Raw genomic sequence first — 26,380 nt, forward strand, 5'->3', positions numbered from 1 at the left:
TTTACCCCCTTGAAAAGGGAGTCTTTAAGGATAATATGTTGATGTATTTGGAGGCAGCTAGGGGCATGCAGACGAGAAGTCATGGGTTCAAATGTGATCTCCTCAGATACTATTAACAAGGTGAGCTTGGGCAAATCACTTCATCTCGGTTTCCTCAGATATAAAATGGACACAATAAAAGGACTTATTTGAAAGGTTGTCATGAGGATCAAGTGAAAAATTATTTGTGCCGTACCTGGCAGGTAGTAAATGCGTGGACTACAAATGCTTATTTCTGTCCACTTCTCCCATGTTTCTGTTACTTGTTACTGATGGGAGGAGGGAGGTGGGGAACAAAGTGAGGACAGAGGCCCGCACTGTTCAGCCTCAGCAATTTACAGATCAGGAAACTGAGGAACAGAAAAGTGAAGTGTCATACATATGACAAGCACTACCAGTATTCGAACCTGCTTCCATAGTTGGGGTTTGTGTGTTTGTGTGTCACTGTAACAATAATAATAATAATAAAGAATAACCATTTTCTTCCAATGTTTTATTTTTAGAATTTTGAGGATCTGACTTGGAGGGTTCCCCCCCTCCCCCAACATACACACACAACTCTCTCTGTCTCTCTCACAAACATGTCTCACTCTCCCACACACTCTCCCAGACTCTTCTCTCCCTGTCTCTCTCTACTACTCCTCTCCCTCTCTCCCCTTCCCCTTCCCCTTCCCCTTCCTCTTCTTCTTCTTCTTTTCTCTCTCTCTCTCTCTCTCTCTCTCTCTCTCTCTCTTTCCTCCCTTCTCACTCTTTTCTCCCCCCCCCCCCCCCGTTTCTCTATCTCTCTGTCTCTGTCTCTTCCCTCTCCCCCGTTCAGATAGTGGCACTGCACCGCCTTAAGAGTTGCTATGGGAATGAGAACTATTTCTCAGCAGGGTCTGGAGGAACAATCGAGGCTTTCCACGCGGCCCCCAAGCTGGGGGCGCTGGCTGCTGCCCAGGGCTAGACTCTTCGGCAGATGAGAAGGGCAGAAGTGACACCTTTGAGCCCCAGCTCCCCGTGCTCCCCAAGAATTTCACTGTGGTGGGGGTGGGGATGGGGGCAGTGATGGAAGCAGCAGCTAAGTCACCCCCTGCCCCGCCCTCTTCTCTCTCCGCTGCCCCCCACCCCCGGGCAAGGGTAACGACAAGGTTAAGTCTGCCCCCTCCCCTAGCAGCCGCCTAGTGCCTGCCTCTTCCTTGGCCAGGGTGCTTCCTGGTGGGGCGCGCCGGGCCGGGGCTGCGGGGCTGCGGGGCTGCGGGGCTGCGGGGCTGCGGGGATGCGGGGATGCGGGGATGCGGGGAGGAGGGGATGCGGAGGCTGCTCCAGCCTTCCCTAATTGGCTGAGGGGACCGGAGCCCCGCGCTCCGTCTCCGCCCAGGCCTCCGGGCCGCGCTCTCCGCCCTGACTCTGCCAGGCTGGCTCCCCCAGGGCCTCGGCCCCGCTCCCCCTCTCCTGGGCACCAGCCCCGGGGCTGGCCGGCCAGCCGCTGCCTCAGTCAGCCATTCTGGACGACCTCAGTGTCTCTCCGGCAGTCCGTCCGCCTTTGTGTCGGGCGGGTTTCTCTCTGACTCAGTTGGTCCGTCTGTCCATCCCGCTGGTCGCAGCTTCGCGTCCTGGTCCCCGACCTCCCCCCCTCTCCCCGAAAAGGATCCTGTGCTCTAGGAGCCAGCAACACGCAAGTTCAGCGGATCAGGGCAGGGACCCCGCCCCCCCCAGCCACGCTCCCCTCCCCTCCCCTCCCCTCCCCCTCCTAGCCCCGGAGGGGGAGAGAAAGGGAGGGAAGGAAAGGAGACAAGGCGGGGGGGGGGGGGGGGGCGGGCGAGGCCGGCTCGGGGCTGGAGGAGAGGAGAGGCGGGGCGGGGGGGGCTGCTACTGGGGGGAGACTCAGGGATCCCACCCCGGCCCCCTCCCCGGCGCCGGGCGCGGGCCCGGGCGGCTCGGCCTTTGTGCCAGTGCGGGGGGGGGGGAGCCCCCGGCATCAGAGGGTTGGGCGGGGGCTGGGGGGGGTGAGCCAGGGAGACCCCGAAATCAGAGGACAGAGTGGGGGGGCGGTGGGTGTGAGCGTGCGCGCGCGGCTCGGGCGGGGGCCGGGGCGGGCCGGGGGGGGCGGGGCGGCCCCTCCCGACCCGGCCCCTCCCGGCCCGGCCCCTCCCGGCCCGGCCCCTCCCGGCCCGGCCCCGCCCCCGGCCCCGCCCCGCCCCGGCCCCGCCCCGCCGGGCCCCGCCTCCGCCGCCTGCCTGGGCTCGGCTCCGGAGCGCGCCGGGGCTGCGGCGGCGGCGGCGGCGGCTTCCTGCGGGGCCGGCGGGGCCCGGCGGGGGGGAGATGAGCCGGGCCGAGGCGGCGGCGGGGCCCGAGCGGGGCGCCAAGAGCGAGAAGCTGGACGAGGCGCAGGCCCTGGCGCGGAGCTGCGCCGCGCGGAGACCCGACTTCCAGCCGTGCGACGGGCTCTCCCTCTGCGCCACCCACAGCCACGGCAAGTGCTTCAAGCTGCACTGGTGCTGCCACCTCGGCTGGTGCCACTGTAAGTGCCCGCGCCCCTCCGAGCGGCCGCGGGGGGGAGGCTGGGGCCGGGGGGCCTCCGCCCGGCTGCACGCCCGCTGCTCCCGGGCCCCCTGGCGCTCCCCTTCCTGGCCCCCGGCCCGCCCGCCCGCCCTCTCCCTCCATCTCCCCCGCCCCTCTCCCCACCACCCCTGGGAACCCCCGAACGGAGCTGCAGGGCTCGGCTGGCAGACAAAGCTCTTAGGGCCAACTCCAAAAGTGTGGCGGCGGCGGCCGGGGGGGCACCCGAGGCCGCTGCCAAGATAGCCGAGCCCTTGGGGGACTGTGTGATGGGTGTGAGCGCGTGTGAGTGTGTAAATCACCAGCGTGTTCGGGGATCTGTGTGGGCACCCGGAGGGGTGTGTTTACATTCACCCTTCAGTGTGGATTTGTGCTGCCCTGACTGGATGCTGTTTGTGCCTAGCTAGAAATGCATGGATGCCTGCCTTTCCAGCTCTGCGTGTGTGTGTGTGTGTGTGAGTGTGCGTGTGTGTGTGAGTGTGCATGTGTGTGCGTGTGTGTGAGTGTGTGCGTGTACATGAGCCTACAACTGGCCTTCCATCCAAGGAAACTGGGGGGATCTATGTCTCTGTAGAAATCAAGCCTCTACACACACACACACACACACACACACACACACACACACACAAAGACACACAAGTTAGACCCCGAGAAGATAACTGCAAAAATTCTTCCATATTTGTGAGCAACGCAGTGTGTCTCCGTACTCAGGCACATAGGCACACGTCTGTCTACACAGCCCTATATGGGTGTATATGTATGCAAACCTCAGTCCCATGTGAGCATGTCGATGCATGTTCATGGATGTGTACATAGTCATGGCCACAGATACATGCATGTAGACATCCCTATCCTGTGTGCTTGTGTGTGAAGGTTTGTTTTGGTCTAACCTGGAATGCCTAGAAACATGGGGTACACAAACACACATGTATTCAAAATCCCGTCCCAAGCGGGTAGCTGATTTACACACACACACACACACACACACACACACACACTCACTCACACACACACACACACACACACACACACACACACGTTTTAAAATTAGAAAATGAAAATAAGGGAGCTAGTCCACCCAGACGCTAATTCCTGAGCTAACACTCTGGGTCTGGAGGATTTGGCAGGTTTGTTGTTGGGGTTTTTAGGGGAACAAACACGGGGCCTGTGGTTACTTCCCCCTTGTCTCTCATTTTGAAACAAATGAAGCTTCACGAGCCGGGGAATCCGAATCCCACCTTTGTTGGAGGTGTTCATCTTCGTTTTGGTCCTGTCCTTGGAATCATTAAGTAAAGAAAAAGATTCTAAGGATCGTTTCCACCATGATCTTGGCAATAGGAAGTTTGGGGAGCAGCTGCTTTCCACACACAAAAAGTCACCTCTTGGAAATTGCCATTTTTCAGAATTCTGAAATAGTTTTATATCGTTAAATAATAATGCTGTTGGGGGTTGCCGGGGAAAGCACATTGTTAAGAGAGCTTCATCCTTCATGGAACAGAAATGGACGGATTCCCTGAATGGATGAATTGAAGTATGACGAGTTTGTTTGGCCAATTCGAGGGGCCGAGCTGAGAGCTTGGAGCATAACACCTGCATGGTCATATCTTTTCTGCACCTTCTAGTCCTAACCATCCTTCTCTCCTAATAGCAGAAAAGATAGTTAAATAAGTCTTTTAGATAACTTAAATAAGACAGTTACAGGCTTCCAATCAGTCATAAGAGGAGTGGAGAGACTAGGAAAACCCAAATTCCCGAGTGTGTGGGGGGAATAGAAGGAATCTGGTGAAGAATGAGCTTTCAAAGGAATGGAAGCACTTAGGGCTGCCTTGTGGAATAGCATTGTGCAGTGGGGGATGATGGAAGGGGACCTATCTAGAGTCAGAGGATCCAGGTACAAATCTGATGGTGATTAGGAATGTGGCCTTGCATAAAACATTATCCCGGTGCCTCAGTTTCCCAGTCTGTCAAATGAAGTGGGTCAACCTTTCTCTCCAAATAGCTGAGAAGTGATTAGCTGTAAGTAGCACAAGCAGGAATATCCAGTATCAGAGTCCTAGGGTGTCTAATCTAACGAAGGTAGTGGGTTAGATTAGTTGCATTATTCACCAGGGCTCATGATTCAAGGCATTGCCAGCTAGCAATCTGGGACATTTGCAAAAAAGCTGGTTAGCCATCCTGGGTGAACAAATGGTTTTCTTATGCTTGCTGTAATAGGTTGACAGCTGGAAAGGATCTTAGAGATGATCTAAATCCCTCCTTATTTTGTGGCTGTTGTGTCCAATCTGTGTGACCCCTTTCGGAGGTTTTCTCAGCAAAAATACCAGAGTGGTTTACTAATTCTTTCTTTTTTTTTTAAAAAAAATTATTTATTTAAGGCAATGGCATTAAGTGACTTGCACAAGGTGACACAGCTAGGCAATGATGAAGTGTCTGAGTTTGGATTTGAACTCAGGTCCTCCTGACTTCAGGGCCCCTGCTCTATCCACTGTGCCACCTACTTGCCCCACTATTTCTTTCTCCATCATATTTTATAGATGAGGAAATGGAGGCAGACAATGTTAAATGACTTGTTTAGAGTCACCCAGCTAGTGTCTGAGACTGGATTTGAACTCAGGTCTTCCTGACTCCAGGTCCAGTGCTCTATCTACTGGACTGCTAAACTGCTCCTCATTATAAAGATAAGGAAACATGTTCTTGGAGGGTGACTTACTCTAAGGTCACATAATTAGTGAGGAGGAAGGTGGGGTTTTGAACCCTGGTCCTTTGACCCCAGAATCAGACAGAGTATAGTTTCTACTACATAATGCTGCCTTCTTGGTGGGGGGGATTCCTAGAGTAATTTCCTGTCTTTGTTACTGCCAAGCTATTGGTCAACATGGGAGAGTTTATTGCTTAAAAGGTCGGTTGGCCAACCTAGTGATGAGAGAGAATCTCTCCTCCCCATCCCTGGAAGAATAAAGGAAAATCGGCCTTCCTACAAAGAAGTCAATTCAATCCCATCTAACAAACATTTATTAGCTACCAGTATGTTTCAGACATTGTGCTTTGTAGTGGAGACACAGAGATAATGACTAAAATAGTCACTGCCCTCAAGGAGCTTACATTTTTATCATATAAAATCTATTTTTATTTATTATATAAAATATAAATATTTTGTTAGATAAAAGATAATTTTATTTTTTTTAGGTTTTTTTTGGTAAGGCAATGGGGTTAAGTGACTTGCCCAAGGTCACACAGTTAGGTAATTATTAAGTGTCTGAGGCCAGATTGGAACTCAGGGACTCCTGACTCCAGGGCTCGTGCTCTATCCACTAGGAGATAAAAGATAATTTAAATTATATTCTACTATTTTACTTATGAAGCAAACATGGGGAGGAGGAGGAAAACCTGATATGTTCAGTTCTAAAAGATACAATAATCTCTGTCTGCCATTAGCATGAGAATCATGATAAAACAGAAGAGTTGAATTTGGAGTCAGAAAATGTAGTTTTTAGTCTTCATTCGGCCATTACTGCCCATGTGACCTTAGACCAGTCACTAAACCTTCTTTGACTTCAGTCTCTTATGTAAAGTTGAAGAGATTGGACTCGATGGCCTCTGAAGTTCACTCCATTTGATCCTCTGATCTTTTGGCTCTTTCTATTTCCCTTCACTGTTCTCTTTCTGGAAGACTGTTTGGGATTGAATAGGCTCACATATGTTCTCAGACTCAGACACAGATACACACACAAACCCACCAGTGATGAAGCCATTGCTCTGGTTGGAAAAGTGTGAACAGAAGACTCTCTCAGGGACTTACTTAATATACCATTGTTACCAACAACCTGGAGGAAGCACATACAGTGAAATCTCTAGTTTGCAGATCACATCAGTATTTTCCAGGTAGCCAAATGCCAGATCTGTTGGGAAAACAGAATTGAAAAATTGGTCATGAGATGAAAATTTGACATGGGAATTTCTGAATGGGCAAGTTTAAAGGAATGTTTTTGAGGAAAGATAACGAGTGAATGAAAAAAAACATTTATTAAACATTATCTGCCAGACACTATGCTGCAAATACCAAAGTGAGATAATTTCTGCTCTTTGCAAGTTTATATTCTCCTGAGGGAGACAACCTCCGTAGGAAAATGGTGGCTAGGGAGAGGAATGGTGGTTTTGGGGGGGGGTCCACAAAGATGGTGCATACAATGATATAACATATCCAAAGCTGTGTTGCTCCAGAGTAGTGGGCTCTGATCAATCCATTTGTGCCTTCAGAGAGTCACTGTAGACAGTTATCTGAAGGGATTGGTTTAGTGTGCTGCTGCTATTTTTTTTTAAATCCAAGAAAGTACAAGGTGTCACTGTAGGGGAGGGTAGTAGGAATATAACCTAATAGAGTATTCTCTCCTCATCCAGAGCTGTGGTGCAGCCTCATCTGGAATTTTGCTTAAAATCTCCTGGAAAGAATAGTAAAACTGGATATCATCCAAGAAGGATTTCATGAAGCCAGAGAGGACTACTACATTGTCCAGGGGTTTAGGGGAATGGCCTTTTAAAGGCAGTTTAGGATTCTTCTCTCCAGAAAAATGAAGATTAACAAGGGATATGATCAAAGTCTCCAGAATTAGAGAGACAGCATGGATCTAGGTTCGACTGCTAGCTTCACTAAGTATCAGTCATGAGTCCTTGGGAAAGTCATATCTCCTTTTTTTCCCTTTAAACTATAAATGAATTCATTTTATAAGCATTTTTATCTTTCCCTCCCACTCACCCTCTACTGAACAATTTTAAAAAAGAAATGTTGAATCTGGAGTTTCCCATTTGATATCTATCATCTGATGACTTCTCTAAAGCTCAGTTCTCTCATAACAAACTTGCACAGTCCGGCAAAACAAATTCCCACATTGGCCATTTTCAAAAATGTGTGTCTTTCTCTGCATTTTAGTTTTATCACATATCTTCCAGTAAGAATCATATTCTGTCCTCAGGCCTCTAGAATTGTGGCTTATCATTGCAGGAATCAGTCTATAGTCTGATTTCAAAGTGGTTTTTCTTTCTCTTTGTCTGCTGTTTTTATTTATTATTTTTTAAGGTCTTTTTTTTTTCCTTGCAAGGCAATGGGGTTAAGTAGCTTGCCCAAGGCCACACAGCTAGGTAATTATTGAGTGTCTGAGGCCAGATTTGAACTCAGGTACTCCTGACTTCTGTGCCACCTAGCCACCCCATTGTCTGCTGTTTTTAGAATCCACCATTTTCCACTTAATTGAAAATAAGGACAATGTTTGCCTGTTTTTAGGAGTTTGCTTTATTTATTATTATTATTATTATTATTTGGTTTTTTTTGCAAGGCAATGGGGTTAAGTGGCTTGCCCAAGGCCACACAGCTAGGTACTTATTGAGTGTCTGAGGCCGGATTTGAATGTGGGTCCTCCTGACTCCAGGGTCGGTGCTCTATCCACTGCTCTATCCACCTAGCTGCCCCTTATTTATTATTTTTTAAGGTTTGTTGGCAATCAACAAACATTTGTTTTTTTAATAATAATATTTTTTATTTTTTTGATTACATGTATAGTTTTAATATTAATTTTTGTAAGATTTTGGATTCCAAATTTTTGTCCCTCCTTAAGACATAAAGCAATCTAAGTTATACATGCACAATCATGTTAAATTAAATATTTCCATATTAATCCTGTTGTAAAAGAATGAGAACAAAAGGAAAAATCATGAAAAGAAAAAAACAATAAGCAAATTAAAAAAAGGAAAAACAGTCTGCTTCTACCTGCATTCACACTCCATAGTTCTTTCTCTGAATGTAGATGGCATTTCCTATCACAAGTTTTTTAACACTGTTTTTGGATCACTGTATTGCTTAGAAGGGCCAAGTCTATTAGAGCTGATCATCACACAATGTTGCTGTTTCTTTTTTTTTTAATAAAGATTTTATTTATTTTTGAGTTTTACAATTTTTCCCCAATCTTACTTCACTCCCTTACCCCCCCCCCAGAAGGCAGTTTGCCAGTCTGTACATTGTTTCCATGTTGTACATTGATCCAAATTGAATGTGATGAGAGAGAAACCACATATAAGTATAAGAGATAGCCAGATCAGACAATAAGATATCAGGGTTTTCCCTAAATTCAAGGTAATAGTCCTTGGTCTTTGTTCAAATGCCACAGTTCTTTCTCTGGATACAGATTATTCTCCATTGCAGACAGCCCCAAATTGTCCCTGATTGTTGCACTGATGGAATGAGCGAGTCCATCGAGGTTGATCATCGCTCCCAAGTTGCTGTTAGGGTGTACAGTGTTTTTCTGGTTCTGCTCATCTCACTCAGCATCCGTTCACGCAAATCCCTCCAGGCTTCCCTGAATTCCCGTCCCTTCTGGTTTCTAATAGAACAATAGTGTTCCATGACATACATAGACCACAGTTTGCTAAGCCATTCCCCAATGGAAGGACATTGACTTGATTTCCACTTCTTTGCCACCACAAACAGGGCTGCTATGAATATTTTTGTACAAGTGATGTTTCTACCCTTTTTCATCATCTCTTTAGGGTATAGACCCAGTAGTGGTATTGCTGGATCAAAGGGGATGCACATTTTTGTTGCCCTTTGGGCATAGTTCCAGACTGCACTTCAGAGAGGCTGGATGAGTTCACAATTGTTGCTGTTTCAACAAGCATTTTTAAAATACCTACTGTGCACCTGATAAGCTTCCATTCTATAACATGTACACAGATAAATAAATAGAGGGTTATTAAATATAGATATTCAAAATAAATACTGCTTTTTTGGGAGGGGGGAGATGGAACATTATTTGTTTTTTTTAACTTGTTTGTTTTTCCTTTTTTTTTTTTAAAGAAGGCAATGGGGTTAAGTGGCTTGCCTGAGGCCACACAGCTAGGTAATTATTAAGTGTCTGAGGCTGGATTTGAACTCAAGTCCTCCTGACTCTAGGGCTGGTGCTCTATCCACTGCGCCACCTAGCTACCCTGAGATGGAACATTATTAACCTGGGGAATCAGGAAAGACTTCTTAAAGGAAGGTCGAACTAAGCTTTGAGAGGAAGTTGAAGTTCCAAGAGGCCGAGGTGACTCTTGCAGATGGGCAGTACAGGGAGGGAGGCTTGTACAAAGGCATACAGTAAGAACTTAATAAATTCTTGTAGACTGGCCAAGGTAGGTTTCAAGCTTCCCATTGGTTTTGTTAATTCGTTTCTTGACAGAAGAGACAATAAATTTGAATTACTGGGATGCTGTTTGTCTAGGTCTGGTGTCATGAAATCACCTGGAGCAACTGTTGTCTCTCCTAATTCCTCAACTGTATTGGCAACAATTTCCCATTTTTTTCATTTGTTCTGATGTTTGTCCTTCATTCTAGAAGAAGACCATGCTATCAGGGGAGCTGCTGCAATGAAAAGCATAGGAATTGGATTTGAGTGAGGGGAGGCTTTACTAAGTCATCAGCCTCACTTTCTCCTCCAGAACCATCTGGGTCCAGATGATTGGATGATGGCCCTGGATGCATGGCAATCAGGTTAAGTGACCTGCCCGAGCTCACACAGCTAGTAAGCGTTGAGTGTCTGAGTCTGGATTCAAACTCCTGTCCACCTGACTCCAGGGCCAGTGTTCCATCCCCTGCACCTATTAGTCACCCTTGTCATTTGTTTTATACTTTCTTGGTAGGTTTTTCCCTGTATTTGGAGAATGTGGAATCTGAGTTGAGGAGCTTGGACTGTCAGTAAGAATCTTAGAGATCACGGCTCTCTAGACTCTCTAGAGCCAGGAAGTGAAGGAATGAGAACCAGGCAGGGGTTCGGAATCTGGGGGATACGAGTTTATTTTACATGTTATGATCCCTGTATTTCAGTAGAGATGGCTTCCTGTCTAATCCTATGCATTTTATCTGCATTTAAAAACATGACTCTGAAAAGGGGTCCCTGGGCTTCACCAGCTTGCTGCCAGATGGATCTGGGAGTGATACAGAAAAAGGTTAGAAGCTCCTGAAATCGAGCCAGGTCCCCGATTTCCAGTCTGGTACTTGTGGGACTAGAGTTGCAGGCTGTTTTATTCAGCGTGTGGACAATTATATCATGAAACTGAATAATTCAGCGTGGCTGGTGAATCTAGAAATCTCTCCCTCTGTTTTTGTTTTTTAAATGTAAAATCGTTCTCCATTCTTGTTGTTTCTAATACCAGCTTTTTCAAAAGCCGGCTTTGTCATTGGAACCATTATCTGGAATCTCAGATGGCTCCAAGCTTTGCCCTCCCTGCCACTATTCTTACAGGGTTTCGCCTTCATCTCCAGTTGAGTCACATGCTCTCTGAGAGAGCTGCCTCTGTCTCCAGGGAAGCTGGGGTCAGACACTAGCTCAGCTATTCCCTACCCAGGGGATGTTGGACAAGTCACTTCATCTCTACAGGTCTCACTTTCCTCATTTGTCAGAGCAGGTAGGGACTTCTGAGGGTCCTTTCAGTTTGAGCTCTGTGAGCCAGTGATCTTTTATATACCAGCTTTTAAAAACTGAACTCATCAGAGAGTTCCCTACAGCCTCACTGGTTTTCTTCTAGAGAATCCTAGATCTCCAGCCAGAAGGGACCACAATCCAACCCCCTCTTTTTTCAAAGGAGAAAACTGAGGTCCAGAGAAGTTGTTACTTTAATAGCTAGGGTTCATATAATACTTTTCAAATGTCTGTTCTCATTTGATCCTTACAACACCTTCTTTCAGTTAAGTGAGGTAGATCATAGATCTGGAGAAGGAAGGACGATCTAGTCCAACCCTTCTTCCCTTTTATACATGGGGAAATTAGGGTCCATGGAACTTAAGTGATTTAACATCACAGGAACATAGATGATAAGCTAGAAGAGACCTTAGAGGCTGTTTAGTCCAATCTTTTTATTTTTACAGATGAGGGAACTGAGGTTTAGAGTGGTTAAGAGACTTACCCAAAGTCACCTAGGTAGTTTTGGAGGTGGGATCTGAACCCAGGTCCTATGACTGCTCTAACTTCAGATCCATCGCATTTTCCACTGAATCTTGTTGCCTCACCCTGCCCTTCCTTTCTTGTCATCATTTGTACGTTTTCACATTTTGTTGTTTCACTTTTCTTGTGAGTTGTTTTTCCTTTCCAAGTCTAGATCACCCTTTTTATTGGGTGTCCACATCCCTTTGTGTGAAATACTTGGTAGTAGGTTGATTCCCATCAGCTTGATCTCAGGGGAGGGGCATTGTGAACACACCAGAGCCTCTCAGATAAGGGTGGGAGTGATTTCTGGCTCATTTTGCCACTAGGGTTACATTGAGGTTGAAAGTCTCATTATTCCAAAGTGGATTCTGGCATCACCAGTTCACTGCTCCCTATACCCATGGAATACCCTCAAGACTCTTCCAGAGATGGAGATGGGGAGGAACTCCCCAAAGAGTAGCCCTAGTATCCTGTGGTTAGCTTACAGAGGAACATGCATGCTGGTGGGCCTAAGATCCTCCTAGAGCTCAACTGATGATGGAGGAGGGAAGCTTTAACAGCAGTTCTTTTAACCTTATCATAATGAAAATGATCTTGGTGATGATGCCTAGAGCAGGAGAAGAGCTAGAGGCCATTTTTGTAAGAGCAGTGACACTTGTGTCCAATATAAGCAACATGCATCATATTCAGAATGGTTGTACAAGCTAGAAATCTCTCCCCCAATCCTTTCTCTTCTCGCTCTCTCTCTCTCCCTTCTCTCCTTCTCTCTCTATGTGTCTCTTCCTCTGTCTCTCTCTCTCTGTCTCCCTCACTCTCTGCCTCTGATTTTCCTGTTTGTCTTGTTACTCTTTCATTTATTTTTCTTTGTCTCCTATTAGCTTTGTGGCAATGGACAAACCCTGGGCCTCATTTTCTTACTCTGCCAAAAAATGATCCAATTTCTAAGGTCCTTTCATCTCTGTGTCTATGATTCTGTCATTGTAGGTGAGCCACTACCTCTCTGCACCTCAGTTTCTTCCTCTTGGACTCCTTGATTTTTAATGTTCCATTCAATTTTAAATCCATGGTCTTAAGACTGGCAAAGGACCTTGACTTCAGGTCATATGAGGACCACTTGATTGAAGAAACTTGAGAAAAGAAGACTGAGATACTATATCTGATGATATGCTAGCTGTCTGCAACAGTGGAAAGAGAACTAGGTTTGAAGTCCAAGTACCTGGGTTCAAATACTACCTTGCTTGCTTACTTAGAGTCCTTTAATCTCCTTGGGCCTCAGCTTCCTCATCTGTAGAATGAGAGAATAGGAATAGATGAGGATTTTTCCAGCCCTAGAATTCTCCATCCTTAATCCTAAATACATAAAAGCCTCCAATTATTTGGAGAAGGACTAGGTGGGAAGCTGGAGAGTGGTCAGTTTAGGACTGATGTGAGAAATGCTTCCTCTTCTTGGGAAGGATCACAGAATGGAGAGATCTGCCTTGGGAGGTACGGCTTTGATCAAGGATTGACCATTTCTCCGAAATGTTGTACAGGACATTTTTCTTTTCTTTTTTGATATATCACTTGCATTTCTTACTATATCATTTCTGCCACCTTGCTCTCAGAAAACCTTTCTTACTAATAAAGAATAATAATAAACAAGAAAGAACTGAAAATTAAGCAAAATTAGTCAAACTATCTCAAAAGAGCCTGATGATACAGGTGGCATTCCGGACCCATTCGCCCCCACCTCTGCAAAGAAGTCATGGGAAATTTATCCTTTGGGTTAAATTTGGTCATTATAATTTCAGATCATTGAGTTTTATTCTTTGTTCTTTTATGTTGTTGTAGTCAATCTGTAGTCTTTTCCTGGTTCTGCTTAGTTCCCTCTAAAATCAGTTCAAATAAAATCTTTCCATGTTTCTCACTCTCTCTTTTTTTTAGTTTAGTTTTTTTTTTTTTTTTTTTTTTTTTTGCTAGGCAATGGGGTTAAGTAGCCACTTAAGGCCACACAGCTAGGTCATTATTAAGTGTCTGAGACCAGATTTGAACCCAGGTCCTCCTGACTCCAGGGCCGGTGCTCTATCCACTGCGCCACCTAGCCACCCCCTATTCATTGTTTCTTGCACAGAAATATTCTCATATATTCACATACCACCATTTCTTTAGTTATCTGCTAGTCCAAGGGTAATTACTTTGTTTTCCAATCTTTGCTATTACAAAAAGTGCTATCATGAATATTTTGGTGTATATGGAACCTTTCTCTTTGTCATTGACTTCCTAGGGATATGTGTCTAACAGTAGAATCTCTGTTTCAAAGAATGCAGACATTTTCTTCCCTCCCTTTGTGTAATTCCAAGTTGCCCTTCAGAAACACTGAACCAATTCACAACTCCTCAAACAATGTATTAATGGACCCATCTTTCAAAAACCTGCCCTCGCTGGCTAGGTGATGCAGTGAATAGAGCACCGGCCCTGGAGTCAGGAGTACCTGGGTTTAAATCTGGTCTCAGACACTTAATGACCGAGCCGTGTGGCTTTGGGGAAGCCACTTAACCCCATTGCCTTGAAAAATCTAAAAAAAAGAAAACCTGCCCTCCATTCATTTTCCCCAGTTCTTGTCAGAGTTGTCAGTTAGTTGGATTTGAGGTTTATTTTGATGTCTATTTCCTATATTATTAGTGATTTGGAATTTTCTTTCATACGTTTTTGATTTTTTTTTGAGAACTGTGTATTTATTGCTTCAGAGTGGATTGTGGTCATTCATTTCTGATACTTGGCTGAATATTAGGGATACTGAATACAGAGGGTTTTTTTTTCCCTAGTCAGCTTCTGTCCTTTTTCTAGATGTATTAATTTTGTTTATGCAAAAAAGCTTTTCAGTTACATTTAAAGGGCATTTTCTATTTTATCTATTACATTTGCCACTATCCTTTGTTTGATTAAGAATCCACTCCCCTATCCAGTGTGGGAGAAGTAGAGTATCTGCTTCTCTTCTAATTGTTTTTGCAAGGCAATGGGGTTAAGTGGCTTGCCCAAGGCCACAACAGCTAATTATTAAGTGTCTGAGGCCAGATTTGATCTCAGGTACTCCTGACTCCAGAGCTGGTGCTCTATCCACTGTGCCACCTAGCCACCCTTCTCTTCTAATTTTTATAAGGTACAATCCTGGTCACATAACAGAGAATCTATTGTGCAATGTGTTGTGTAGGGTGCTTGTATAAGCCTTATTTCTGCCAGACTGCTTTCCTGTTTCCCAGAAATTCCTGTCAGATAGGGAGTTCTTTTCAAGGTAATTTATGCTCTGGAGTTCAGCAAACATTGCCTGGGTGGTTGAGTCTGATTATTTCTGATTCTTATCGATTCTTTTCCATTCATCTACATTGCTATTTTTAAATAGTACCAAATGCTTGAGTAATTTATGATGTTATTGCAATGAGTACTTTATTTAAAAAATTTGACATCTAGAAGCATTATTTCTCCTTCATTCTTACCTTTTTTTTATTATTTCCCTTAAAACTCTACCTTTAGGTTCCCCAGAATTATTTTTGTTATTATTTTTTACCCAGCTTTGTATAGTATCCCCTGTGGTAGTTTGATGGGTATAATACTAAATTTTCAGATTGATTTGGGAAGGTAATGCCAGTTTTATTATAACACTATGGGCCAGAAAGTATTAAATATTCTAAAAGGGATTCTTGGTCATTTATGGCTGGAACTGACTGGTCTCTGAGATCTTTTTCAATTTAGAGATTCCATAATTTCAACATCCTAAGGCTGACCTATCTAGCTTTGATTACCATAATTGTATGTGTCCATCTAGTTAGTGATTGACACAGCCATTTAAAAGTTTTTGGCATTTTTAAAAATTCTTCCCCCTTGCCAGAATTGTCATCCTTCATATTTAGAGTGCCTCAGTTAAAAGACAAAGGAATATTGTTATAGAATTGCAATTTTTAAAATTTAATTTTAGTAAAATAATTAATTTATTTTATTAATAAAATTAATTAATTTACTAACACAATTAGTCACACACTATATATATATGTATATATTGAGTCTATTGAATTGTTTGCTTTCTCAGTGAGGGGTTTGGGTGGGAAGGGAGGGAGGGAGAGAATTTGGAACTTAAAATGTTAAAAATGAATATTAAAATTGTTTTTACATGGAACTGGTGAAAAATAAAATACTAAATTAAAAAATAACACTAGGCTAACAATATACCATCTCTTTCTCTTTTTAAAAGAATGATTTGGAAGATAAAAAAATAATCTAACTATAATATGGGCAGAGATCAGACTACTTACCTTGGTACATGGAGGTTAGTCAGTCAGTCAGCTAGCAATTATAGGTCATTCTCTACTAGGCTAACCATGTGACCTTTCTTAAGACCCCATTAAGGGGTCTTGTTTTTTGAGCAGTAGAAAATGATTTATAATTAGCATCTGCATTCACCTGGGTAGGAAGACTGGTCTCTGCCAGTATTATTGCTGTCTTATCTCACTTTCTTCTCCTCTAATCTTAGTAACATCAACAGAACAACATTTCTACCAACAACAAAACAAACATTTTAAATACTGAGGCAAAAATTAAAATTAGTTGGATATAAAAAGTGCATATTTACATGGTATTCCGGCTACAGGACAGCTCCTACTTCAATAACTTTGTACAACCTGTTCCTCATTCCTGAAATATTCTCCTTCCTTACCCCTGCCTCTAAGAATCTCTGTCTTCTTTTAAGGCTCAGTTTAGATAGTACCTCCTTTATAAGTCTTTTCCTGGGGACCAAGGATGGGGGGGGTTCAAATCCTACCTTTGCTGATTCCTATCTGAATACCTGTGTACGTGTGTAAAATCTCTGGACTTTCTCTCATTTGTACAATGACAGGGTAGTACTGGGTGGCTTCTGAGGCTTCCCCAGCTGTCGCTCTATGATCCATGATCTTCTATCCTCTCAGTTGTAAGACTCGCTTTTATACTTTGTGGATATTTTGTATTTCCTTAACAGTATGCATACTGAAACTTCTGATAGAATGTAAGCTCCCCGAGGGCAAGGACTGTTGTCTCAGCACAGCATCTAGCTCAGCATGGGTCCTTCATAAGTACTGGTTTGAATGAATGAATTTGGACAAAAGAGGAACAAATGTCCTCTTCTCACCCCTGTCCTTTTCTGAACTATTTGCCTTCTCTGTATTTTTCCAGATTTTGTTACTGCTGCCATCTTGTTATTTTTATCATGATTGTGGCCTCCACGTGTGTTATTTGGATTCTCCTTTCATCCCTTTGTATCCCTTTGTATCCTTGTTTTATGGTGAAACCATTCCATTTAGAGTTGCAAGTAACTCACTGTGGAATAAGACAACGCGCTCTTTGTTGGTATTTATTTACTCAGCACATTTCCTTTCTGTACCTACAGCATAGAGGAGTCTAAGCCCCATCTTTCCCCACCCTTAGGATGATGTGTGGAGGACAAATTCTGAGTAAAGCGAGGTCTGAATCCATGGCATTTTAGGGTCTTCCATTTTGGCCATTGCTACTGGAAGGTATAACTTGGTTGTCCCTTGGGGGTGGAAACCTTTATTTGTCATCCTCTTTTTGGTGAAATAAAACATTCTTACATTCAATCGGAAATCCCAGCCCATCTACAGGGACATAAAATACAATTTATGGGAGAATTCAGATGGTACATCAGGATTTTGCCATGTCTTCCCTTCGAAATTACCAGCAATATTGTATCTCTTTCTTATATACCCATCTAAGTAGCCATAGTCTCTCTAATTTGAAAATCAGGAGCTATTTTTGGTTTTTCTCTGTATCCCCAGTACAAGACAATAGGTGCTTAATAAATGCTTGATGATTATTATACACATAACACCCAATAATTGCTGCCACCTATTCGGGCTCATTACAAGTTTCTCCATCGCCTGTGTGGATCTCTGCTTTCATTCTTTGAAGAATGACATATTCCATGACTTGAAACCGTATAATGTCAGTAGGGGGATATGGATCAATAATTTCATTGATATGGAGGTGCATGTTCCTCCTATCAATGCAAGTTGGCATCTTTGTAAGAAGAGTCTAGAGCATTGAGAAACAAAATAACGGGTCCAGGTCACCTAGCCAGTAGGTGTCAGAAGTCCACTCTCAATCTACTACACGAAACCTTCACTTTTAAAAAGGTCACTCTTTGTGTAGTTCCCCAAAGGGGATCATCCAGCCCCAGCCCTCCACTCCTCATCTCAACTTGAATCCTGACTTCTTGTCCCTGTTTAGTGTCTGTCCCAGAAGTGAGACCTGATAGGCAAATTCTGCAGAGGGTCCATTTCAACTTTGTGATTTAGTCTGAATAGTTTTCCAACCACTTAGTTTTTCCTCTGTGGATAGTCAGGCTAAATATTTTTGAATGATTATGGATTCCACTTAGGATACAGCATATGATAAATTTAGCAGGAGAAATGTGTACAAGGATGAAAGAGAACAGAACTGTGTGACTGAAAAAAGAGTTGGACCCTTCATAAAGTCAGAGGATAATCAATAGACAGCTCATATGCCCCTTTGGAATCTCGACAAAGTTAAGATACGTAGCAAAAGCCCCCCATCGTATTAGGTGGGCCCCGATAGGAGAATTACAACAATTTCATAAGCAGTGATTGCACTCAATGGACAGGCATGAATGGGTCGCAATCTACTTTGTTGGAGAAGTATCTTTCTCAGTGACAAAATAGATCCATCCAGGAACTGAGGGAGAAAGGACCAGAAATTCTAGGTATAAAAACCTTTATTGCTCTTTTCTTTGAAAGCCACTGACTTCTTGTTGGCCAATCTGTTCCTTGAATAAAAAACTCTTCTGGTGTTTAGCAATATAGACAAGAGTCATCCCCAAATCTCAGTGGTAAACGAGACTTCACGTTTTACAATTTCCTCCCATTAATCTTTTGAGAGAGGTAGTGAGAGGATAGGATACCAAACAATGGCACCACCAAACAATGACAATAGCAACAACAATCTGCCTTTGGAGTCCCTGGATCTGTATTCAAATCCTGCTTCTGAAGTTACTAGTTATGTGACCTTGAACAAGTACTTCATCTTTTGGCCCTCAGTTTCTTCCTCTGTAAAATAAACTTGCATGAGATGCCTTTTTTTGGTCAAAGCAATGGTTATGTGACTTGCCCAAGGTCACCCAGCTAGGTAATTATTAAGTGTCTGAGGCCAGATTTAAACTTGGGTCCTCCTGACTATCTACTTCATCACCTAGCCGCTCTCATGAGATGTCTTAAAAGATCCCCTCCAACTCTAAATCTCAGAGCTGTGAGGTTCAAAGAAAGGGTTCAAAATCCGGGCCCTGCTACTTACTTTCTATATGACCATGGGCAAGTACCCAGACCTTTCTGGGTCTTTTACTTTGTAAGAGAGGGGGAAGGAAAGAGGAAATCAAATCTATGATTTTATTGGAATGAGGAGCTCCAGATGATGAAGGTCCCTCCATCAGTGTAGATTGGCACCTTATCTTGGGGCAATGAGAAGTTGTCACTTTCCCAGGGTCACAGCCAGAATGTGTTGGAGAGAAGGCTGAACTTTGCTCCAATGTTGGCCTTCCAGCCACTCCATCATACACCTTCTAGTTGTAAAATTATAATGAATAATATATGTAGATTGCCAGCAATGCAGAAGGATGTACCATTCAGGGTGTCTATAGGATGCCACAATCACCATATAATTTCTTGTGAGAAAACAATCTCCCAGGCTGGTTCTTGGGTTCTGCCCATAAAACAAAACTAAATGAGATTTTCCCCTCTCCTTTTTTTTTTCTTTTCAATTGATATTTTATTTTCCCAATGAAATGTTATGAATGTTTTTCAACATTCATTCACATGCATGTGCATATTTTTAGGTCACATTATTTCCTTCCACCCTCTCTTCTCTGCCCCGCCCCCCCAATGGCAAACAGTCTGGTGAATATGCTACATACACATTTGTGTTTAATGTGTTTAGAGATTAGTCATTTTCTATATGAGGAATTAGAATTAAAGGAAAAGAAAGAAAATCATGAGATAGGAAAGAAAAAGCAAAAGAAATAAAAAAATGAATATAGTGTTCATTCAGATAAATGACCAAGAATCCCTTTTAGAATATTTAATACTTTCTGTGAGTTTTTTTTTTTTTTTTGGTTTAGTTTAGTTTTGTTTTTCTTCTTCTGGATGGGTTTAGCCTTGTCCATAGATGGTCTCCTAGGGTTGTCCTAGTTCTCTGAATTGCTGAGAGGTGTTGCATCCATCAGAGTTGATCAACTCACAATGTTGTTGTTAATGTGTCTACATTGTTCTCTTGGTTCTGCTCCCTTTGCTCAGCATCAGTTCTTGTAATTCATTCCAAGCTTCTCTAGAGTCCGACCATTCATGGTTTCCTATAGAACAATAGTGTTCCATAACATTCATATACCAAAACTTGTTCAGTCATACTCCAATTGATGAGCATCCCCTCAATTTCCAATTCTTTGCCATTACAAAAAGAGCTGCTATGAATATTCTGGAGCATTTTTCCCCCCTCCTTTTTGAACTGTAGTGCCATGAGGATACAACTGCCTTTGTTTCTTCTCCCTCATTGACTTTACTGTCATCCAAAGGATGTAAAAAAGGATGTCCTGAAGGACAGTGGAGAGTACTGAGTTAAGAGTTTAGAGGGCCCTGTTCCCATAACAACTTTTCTACTTACTACTTGGGTTACCTTGGGTAAGTCAATCATTCCAGACCTCAGTTTCCTCAACTGTAAAATGAGGGAGCTGGATCAATAGTTTCTGAGTTCCTTTTCCATTCTAAATCTATGATCTTAACAAACATTCCTCTTTGGGAAAAGCACTGAAATCTTATTTCAGTTATTATAGGGGGAGGGTAGGAAGGAGGTGGGGAAGAGTACATGTATAATTAAATTTCAATATATTTAATTTTCTTTAATATGATAATGTAACTACAGTAATGCCTAATGATAATTTCTGTCTATTCTTGTTGCTTAGCACAGTGTCTGACAAATAGTAGGTGCTTAACAAATATTTTGTCAACGATGAATTGATGGATGGTAGCCTCTGCCATGAGGAATAAGGCTGAAATTTGAAAATGTACTTGAAAAAACCCAACCCATCCAAACTTATGCTGGGCTAATTGTAAGAAAACCCATGCACTCAACCTTATATCTTTTATGGCACAGGAAAGACTTTCCTCACCCCCTCTCCAGACCCTCACTCATAATTGAATCTTTTTAAAAAAATTTAATTTCATTTAAAAATTTCATCTATTTAATTTTTTTTATAATTGACTCTTACTTTACACATAGTTATAACAAATTTGATTATGTGGTGTCCCAGTCCATTGCAGATGAGAAACAGAAAATGAAATTGTGGGTTGGAAATCTGGGATGGGGGATTGTTAGATCCAAGCACTGAAACAGCTGAGAAAGTGATAGTTTGAGAAGTGCCAGCTTGACAGCAAAGGAGGAGACAGAAGGGGGGGGGGATGAAAGCAGAATAGGCGAAAGGAGAAGCATGGTATTCTGGGGCTATTTAGGGGATGAGCTAACAGGCCCAGGGTAGTTCAGTGGCCCCTGAGAGCATGGCTGTGCTAGGCAGCTTTGTAATTGAGTGGCTCCTTGGTGTTCAGAAGGATGCCCTGGAGTTGCTAAGGAGAACTCAGATGATATGCTATAAACTTTATTTAATACAGGTAATTAGACAAAGCATCTCTATAAAAACTGGTTAATCAAAAATGTTCTGTTGTTTTAAAGGGCACAGCTTAAATTATCTCCTGTTTGGCATTTCAGCTGGCTCCAGCCTACCTTTCCATGGTTTTTTTCCTCCCCTTCACAAACTCTAGGCTCTAGCCAAACTGGCATACTGACTATTAATTGGAGGTGGTGTTCCATTTTGTGAATCTGCACTTGTGTACTCAGAATGGCTCCTCCATGCCAGGAAGGCTCTCCATACCTACTGACCTCTGGGTCTCACTCAGGCTGATGGACTTCCTTTTAAATCTCAACTCATGGGCTACCTCCTATGGGAAACCTCTCCTGACTTCTCTGGTTTAAGCTAGAAGAGATTTCAGAGTTCAAAATCCTCATTTTACAGAAGAGGAAACTGAGACTCAAAGAGGTCATCGAGCTCATAGTTCTAAAATGAGAACTTTTAGAAAATTAGAAGGAATTTTGGAAACCAAAGAGTTCACCCCCCCCCTCATTTTGGGGTGATTTGCCCAAGACACTCTCTTAAAATATTATGTTAAAATAACATATCTGGTTAGATGCGATATCCTTCCCACCCCAAGTAGTATGTTAATGGAGGGCAGGGATTTTTATTTTACTTTGTTTTATATCTTTAGTGCCTTTTATCCTCAGGAAGACCCAGATCTTTCCAGTCTGATACACATTAGCTGACCAACCAATTCACCAGCCAAGTCATTTAACCTCAAAGTTCTCCTGACTATTCTAAGACTATAAATTACAGATAATTTGCAGTCTTCTTCAGTGGAGAGACTTTCCATCCTAAGAGTTCCCTATGCCTATGAAGCCACATATCTAGATGATAGTATTTACAATATTTCATTTTTACTGCCATAATTAGCAGTTGTAGTGGGGGAGGGGGAGTTATTTATCAACCTCCTTTCAATAGAGTAAAGCATTCTTACATCCAATGGGAAAGCCACAGGACTGTGGATTAAAATATCATAAGAGAATTTAGAAAGTACAAAGAGATTCTCAATGCCTTCCCTTCTAGGTTTGCCCTTGTAGCTACCCAAAAATGTGAACACCCAAACACAGTACCTTACACCTAGTAGGAATCTAATCAATGTTTATTGGAAAGATTCTTGGATGAAACACTTCACTCAGAAGTGGTACCACTTGGGTGGTGCAGTGGATAGAGCACTGGCTCTAGAATCAGGAGGGCTTATCTTTAAATCTGACCTGGACAAGTCACATCACCTCGATAGCCTCAAAAACAAATCGTACTGGGCCAGCTAGGTGGTGCAGTGGATAGAACACTGGCCCTGGAGTCAGGAGGATCTGAGTTCAAATGTGGACTCAGACATATAATACTTACCTAGCTGTGTGACCTTAGCCAAGTCACTTAACCTCATTCCCTTGCAAAACCGAATGGTACCACCAAAACCACTAATCTCTCCATACCTTCATTTTATTTGAATATAATTGCTTTGAAAAAGATTAGGTTTTCTTTGACAAGAGCACACTTCTTTCCAGATGACTCCACACCAAATTTGAGGGAGATCATAGAACTGTAGGGCTGCATGAGACCTCAAAGTCCATCTAGTCCAAATATGTCATTCTACTTATAAGGAAACCGAATCCCCAAGAGGGCGACTTGCCCGAGGCCACATAGGTAGTGTTGGAGAAAGAATTTGAACCTCAACCCTCTGATTCCAGAGCTCTTTCCTCTGTCCCATCCCACCTCCCATGACGATCATAGAATTGTGATTTATAACTTCGTCAATGTGATATTATCAGTTAGTTTAATCTGGTTGAATAGTAGTGACATCTAATCACTCACCATTGCTGAATTGTCAGCAATTTAAGAAACCCCCTTTCCCTTTTGCATTTGGAGAAGTGAATTTCTTTCCTCAGCCTTCTCCTTGGTCTTAACTCCCCAAGAGGTTACTATTCATGAGTCAGGTCGGCCAAGCAGCTCCTTTCAGGGGCAGGAAGAAGCAGGGTGTGTAGTATGTGGTTGTGTCACAGTGCCTTAATTGAGGGATTTGATTTCATTCCTCCAGGCACACTGGAGGAGGCAGTTATTTTAGCTGCTCATTTGGAGCTCATCCCAAAGCCAAAATATCTGTGGGTGTTCCACTCTTGTTGCTCAGTCCTAGTGCGGAGCCCATTTACTCTCTAATCTGCTCCTCTGGGGTCTTAGCTCATTCTTTATGGCATCCATTTCCACTGGACAGCTCATTCTTCACTCATAAGGATGCAGGCTCCCTTGTAGATGGTCAACATTATCTGTGTCTTGTGGGGATGGAAATCTGGTAATACCACAAAATTCCCCCATCTGAATTGGCACCAAAGAATGACAGAATCCAGGTTCCATGCACCAATCAACGTGTGTACAGGGGAACCCTCCTGGCTGCCAAGGTTTCCCTTGGTTCTTGGACAATTTCAACATTCCCCAATGTTCCTAGGTAAGGACCATTAAGACTTAGTGAATCCATTGGCTCCTTATCACCCCCAGGGTCAAATATAAAATCTGTTTGGCTTCGAATCTAGTCCTTCCTTCCTTTTTTGGTCTTCTTAGATCTTTCTTGTCTCCACTTCCTCTACAGTCCAGTGGGACTCACCTCTTTCCCTGGCTACTTCCCATAATTTGGATGTTCTCTTTCCTTTATTCCCACCTCCTGGCTTCCTTTAAGTCTCAGCCAAAAATTTCATCTTCTTTCTGCAAGAAGCCATTCCTAATCCTCCTTAATTTTAGTACCTTCCCTCTGAAAATACCCCCAATTTTCCTGTGTGGGTATCCTGTTCTGAATTGGTTACATGCTGACCCCTTTTTATGACTCTGAGCTCCTTGAGGGCAGACACCAACTTCCTGTTTGTCTCTAGTTCTTGGCACAGCGTCTGTTAATGTGCCTGTTGATGATTGATGAGTTTTCCCAGTTAATCAGTGATTCTGTTTATGAGGTTCTATCTATCTGTCTATCTATTAAGGTATCTATTGTTCTATGAATATATATATATATATATATGCATCTATCAGTGTATCTTTCTGTCCATCCATCTATCCATCCTTCCATCCATCCTTCTATCATCCATCTGTCTGTCTATTATCTATCTATCTATCTCTCTATCGATCTATCTATCTATCTATCTATCTATCTATCATCTATCTATCTGTCTGTCTATCCATCCATCCATCTAACCAACTATTTATCTGTCTCTGCTGTTTATCTATCTGTTTGTCTGTCTGTCCATTAATGTATCTATTGATCTATGAATATACATGCATCTATCAGTGTATCTTTCTGTCTATCCATCTATCCATTCTTCTACCTATCCTTCTGTCTATCATCCATCTGTCTGTCCATCTGTTTATTATCTATCTGATAGACTCTATCTATCATCTATCTATCTATCTATCTATCTATCTATCTATCTATCTATCTATCTACTATCATCTATCTATCTATCTATCTATCTATCTATCTATCTATCTATCTATCTATCTATCTATCTACCCATCCAACCAACTATTTATCTATCTCTGCTGTTTATCTATTTGTCTATCGATCTATATACATCTATATATCTATGTATCTGTCTATTCATCTGTCCATCCATCCATCCATCCATCCATCCGCCTACCTTTTAGGAGAATAATTTTGGATTTTTAAAGAATTGCTAACAATTTGATAGATTCCAACACTGAATCTTTCCTCATACAAAGAACAGAAAAGGAGACTTCTTTATGAAATAATGGTTCTTTATTCTGTAGAACTCTAACATCTCTTCAATATGGACTATTTGTATCTGCCCTGTGGTGGAACCTTCCAGGTACATATTGGTCTGATCAGCCACAATTGGACACACTGTACCTTGATCCCAACCTAGTGATGCCATTTTGGACCTCTTTGAGAAAAAAAGGGAAAAAAAACAAAACAGAACTTTATCAAGCATTTCAAAAAGGCCAGTCAAGGGACAACATTTATTAAGCATCAACTCCAGAAGCAGGCTCCATGGAGACCAAGATGGAGTCAGAGGTGTCATTTGAATGATAAGGTTGAAAAGTGAGTGGTCTTAAGATAAGAAACCAGCCTCTACAACAGTATTTACAAAATACTTTTAAGATTTGCAGAGCACTTTACAATATTATTACATTTGATCCTCTGAACAACCCTGGAAAGTTTAGTGATATTTTACATAGGGGAAAACTGAGGCAGATAACAGTTAGGTACTTGCCCAGGGTCACACAGTAATTAAGGGTCTGAAGCTAAATTTGAACTCAGGTCTTCCAGACTTCCAGACTATACTTACCTCTAAGAGCATAGTTTGTTGCTTAACTGTGTGACCTTGGGCAAGTCACTTAACCCCATTGCCTTAAATAAAAAGAAAAAAAGAGTATAGTTTGTTCTACTCTAATGGAATATAAGGGGCATCTAGGTGGTACAGTGCATTGAACTTGGAGTCAGGAAGACTCATCTCTATGAGTTCAAATCTGACCTTAGTCACTTGGTAGTTGTGCAACCCTGAGCAAGTCATTTAACCTTGTGCCTCAGTTTCCTCATCTGCAAAATGAATTGGAGAAGGAAATGGCAAACCATTGCATACAAGACCAAACAATGACACAAGGTGTCACACAAGGTGGAGGGAGCCCTTTGCTTGACCTAGGGAATGCAAACTGATTTCTGTTGAATTTACAGTAAACTTTCAGCCTGCATATCAATTATTTTACCCACTTTCCTCATTACTCAGTACTTGGTGAATCCCAGAAAACTGGTTCAATGTGTTGACTTTTTTTGTTTTTTTTTAGTTTTTGCAAGGCAATGGGGTTAAGTGGCTTGCCCAAGGCCACATAACTAGGTCATTATTAAGTGTCTGAGGCCGGATTTGAACTCAGGTACTCCTGACTCCAGGGCCAGTGCTCTATCAACCGTGCCATCTAGCCGCTGCTCAATGTATTGACTTAATCAATTGTTTTTACTTTGAATAAGCTGGCCCCTATCTTTTCAGAGCCTCCTGACTTCTTTCCTTGCAGATTCATTTTTCACCCTATTCACTTGGTTCTCTCTTTGTTGTGGAAAGGTTTTCAGGACCACTGTCCTTAGGGGGGCAATTCAGTAGTAAACTGTTTACCCTAGAGAAGTCACTTTGCTACCTAGTCA

General features: G+C 42.8%; 1 protein-coding gene across 1 annotated transcript in view; it reads left to right on the top strand.

The window, feature by feature from the left end:
- The first annotated feature begins 2,343 nt into the window (after positions 1-2,343).
- The window catches only part of C5H3orf70 (chromosome 5 C3orf70 homolog), a 59,288-nt gene continuing 35,251 nt past the window's right edge, over positions 2,344-26,380 (top strand). The window contains exon 1 of the mRNA XM_074189582.1: positions 2,344-2,542. Coding sequence (XP_074045683.1) covers positions 2,344-2,542 — 199 coding nt within the window. The remainder of the gene's footprint in view (positions 2,543-26,380) is intronic.

This window comes from Macrotis lagotis, chromosome 5, assembly GCF_037893015.1.
Source record: "Macrotis lagotis isolate mMagLag1 chromosome 5, bilby.v1.9.chrom.fasta, whole genome shotgun sequence".
NCBI lineage: Eukaryota > Metazoa > Chordata > Mammalia > Peramelemorphia > Peramelidae > Macrotis > Macrotis lagotis.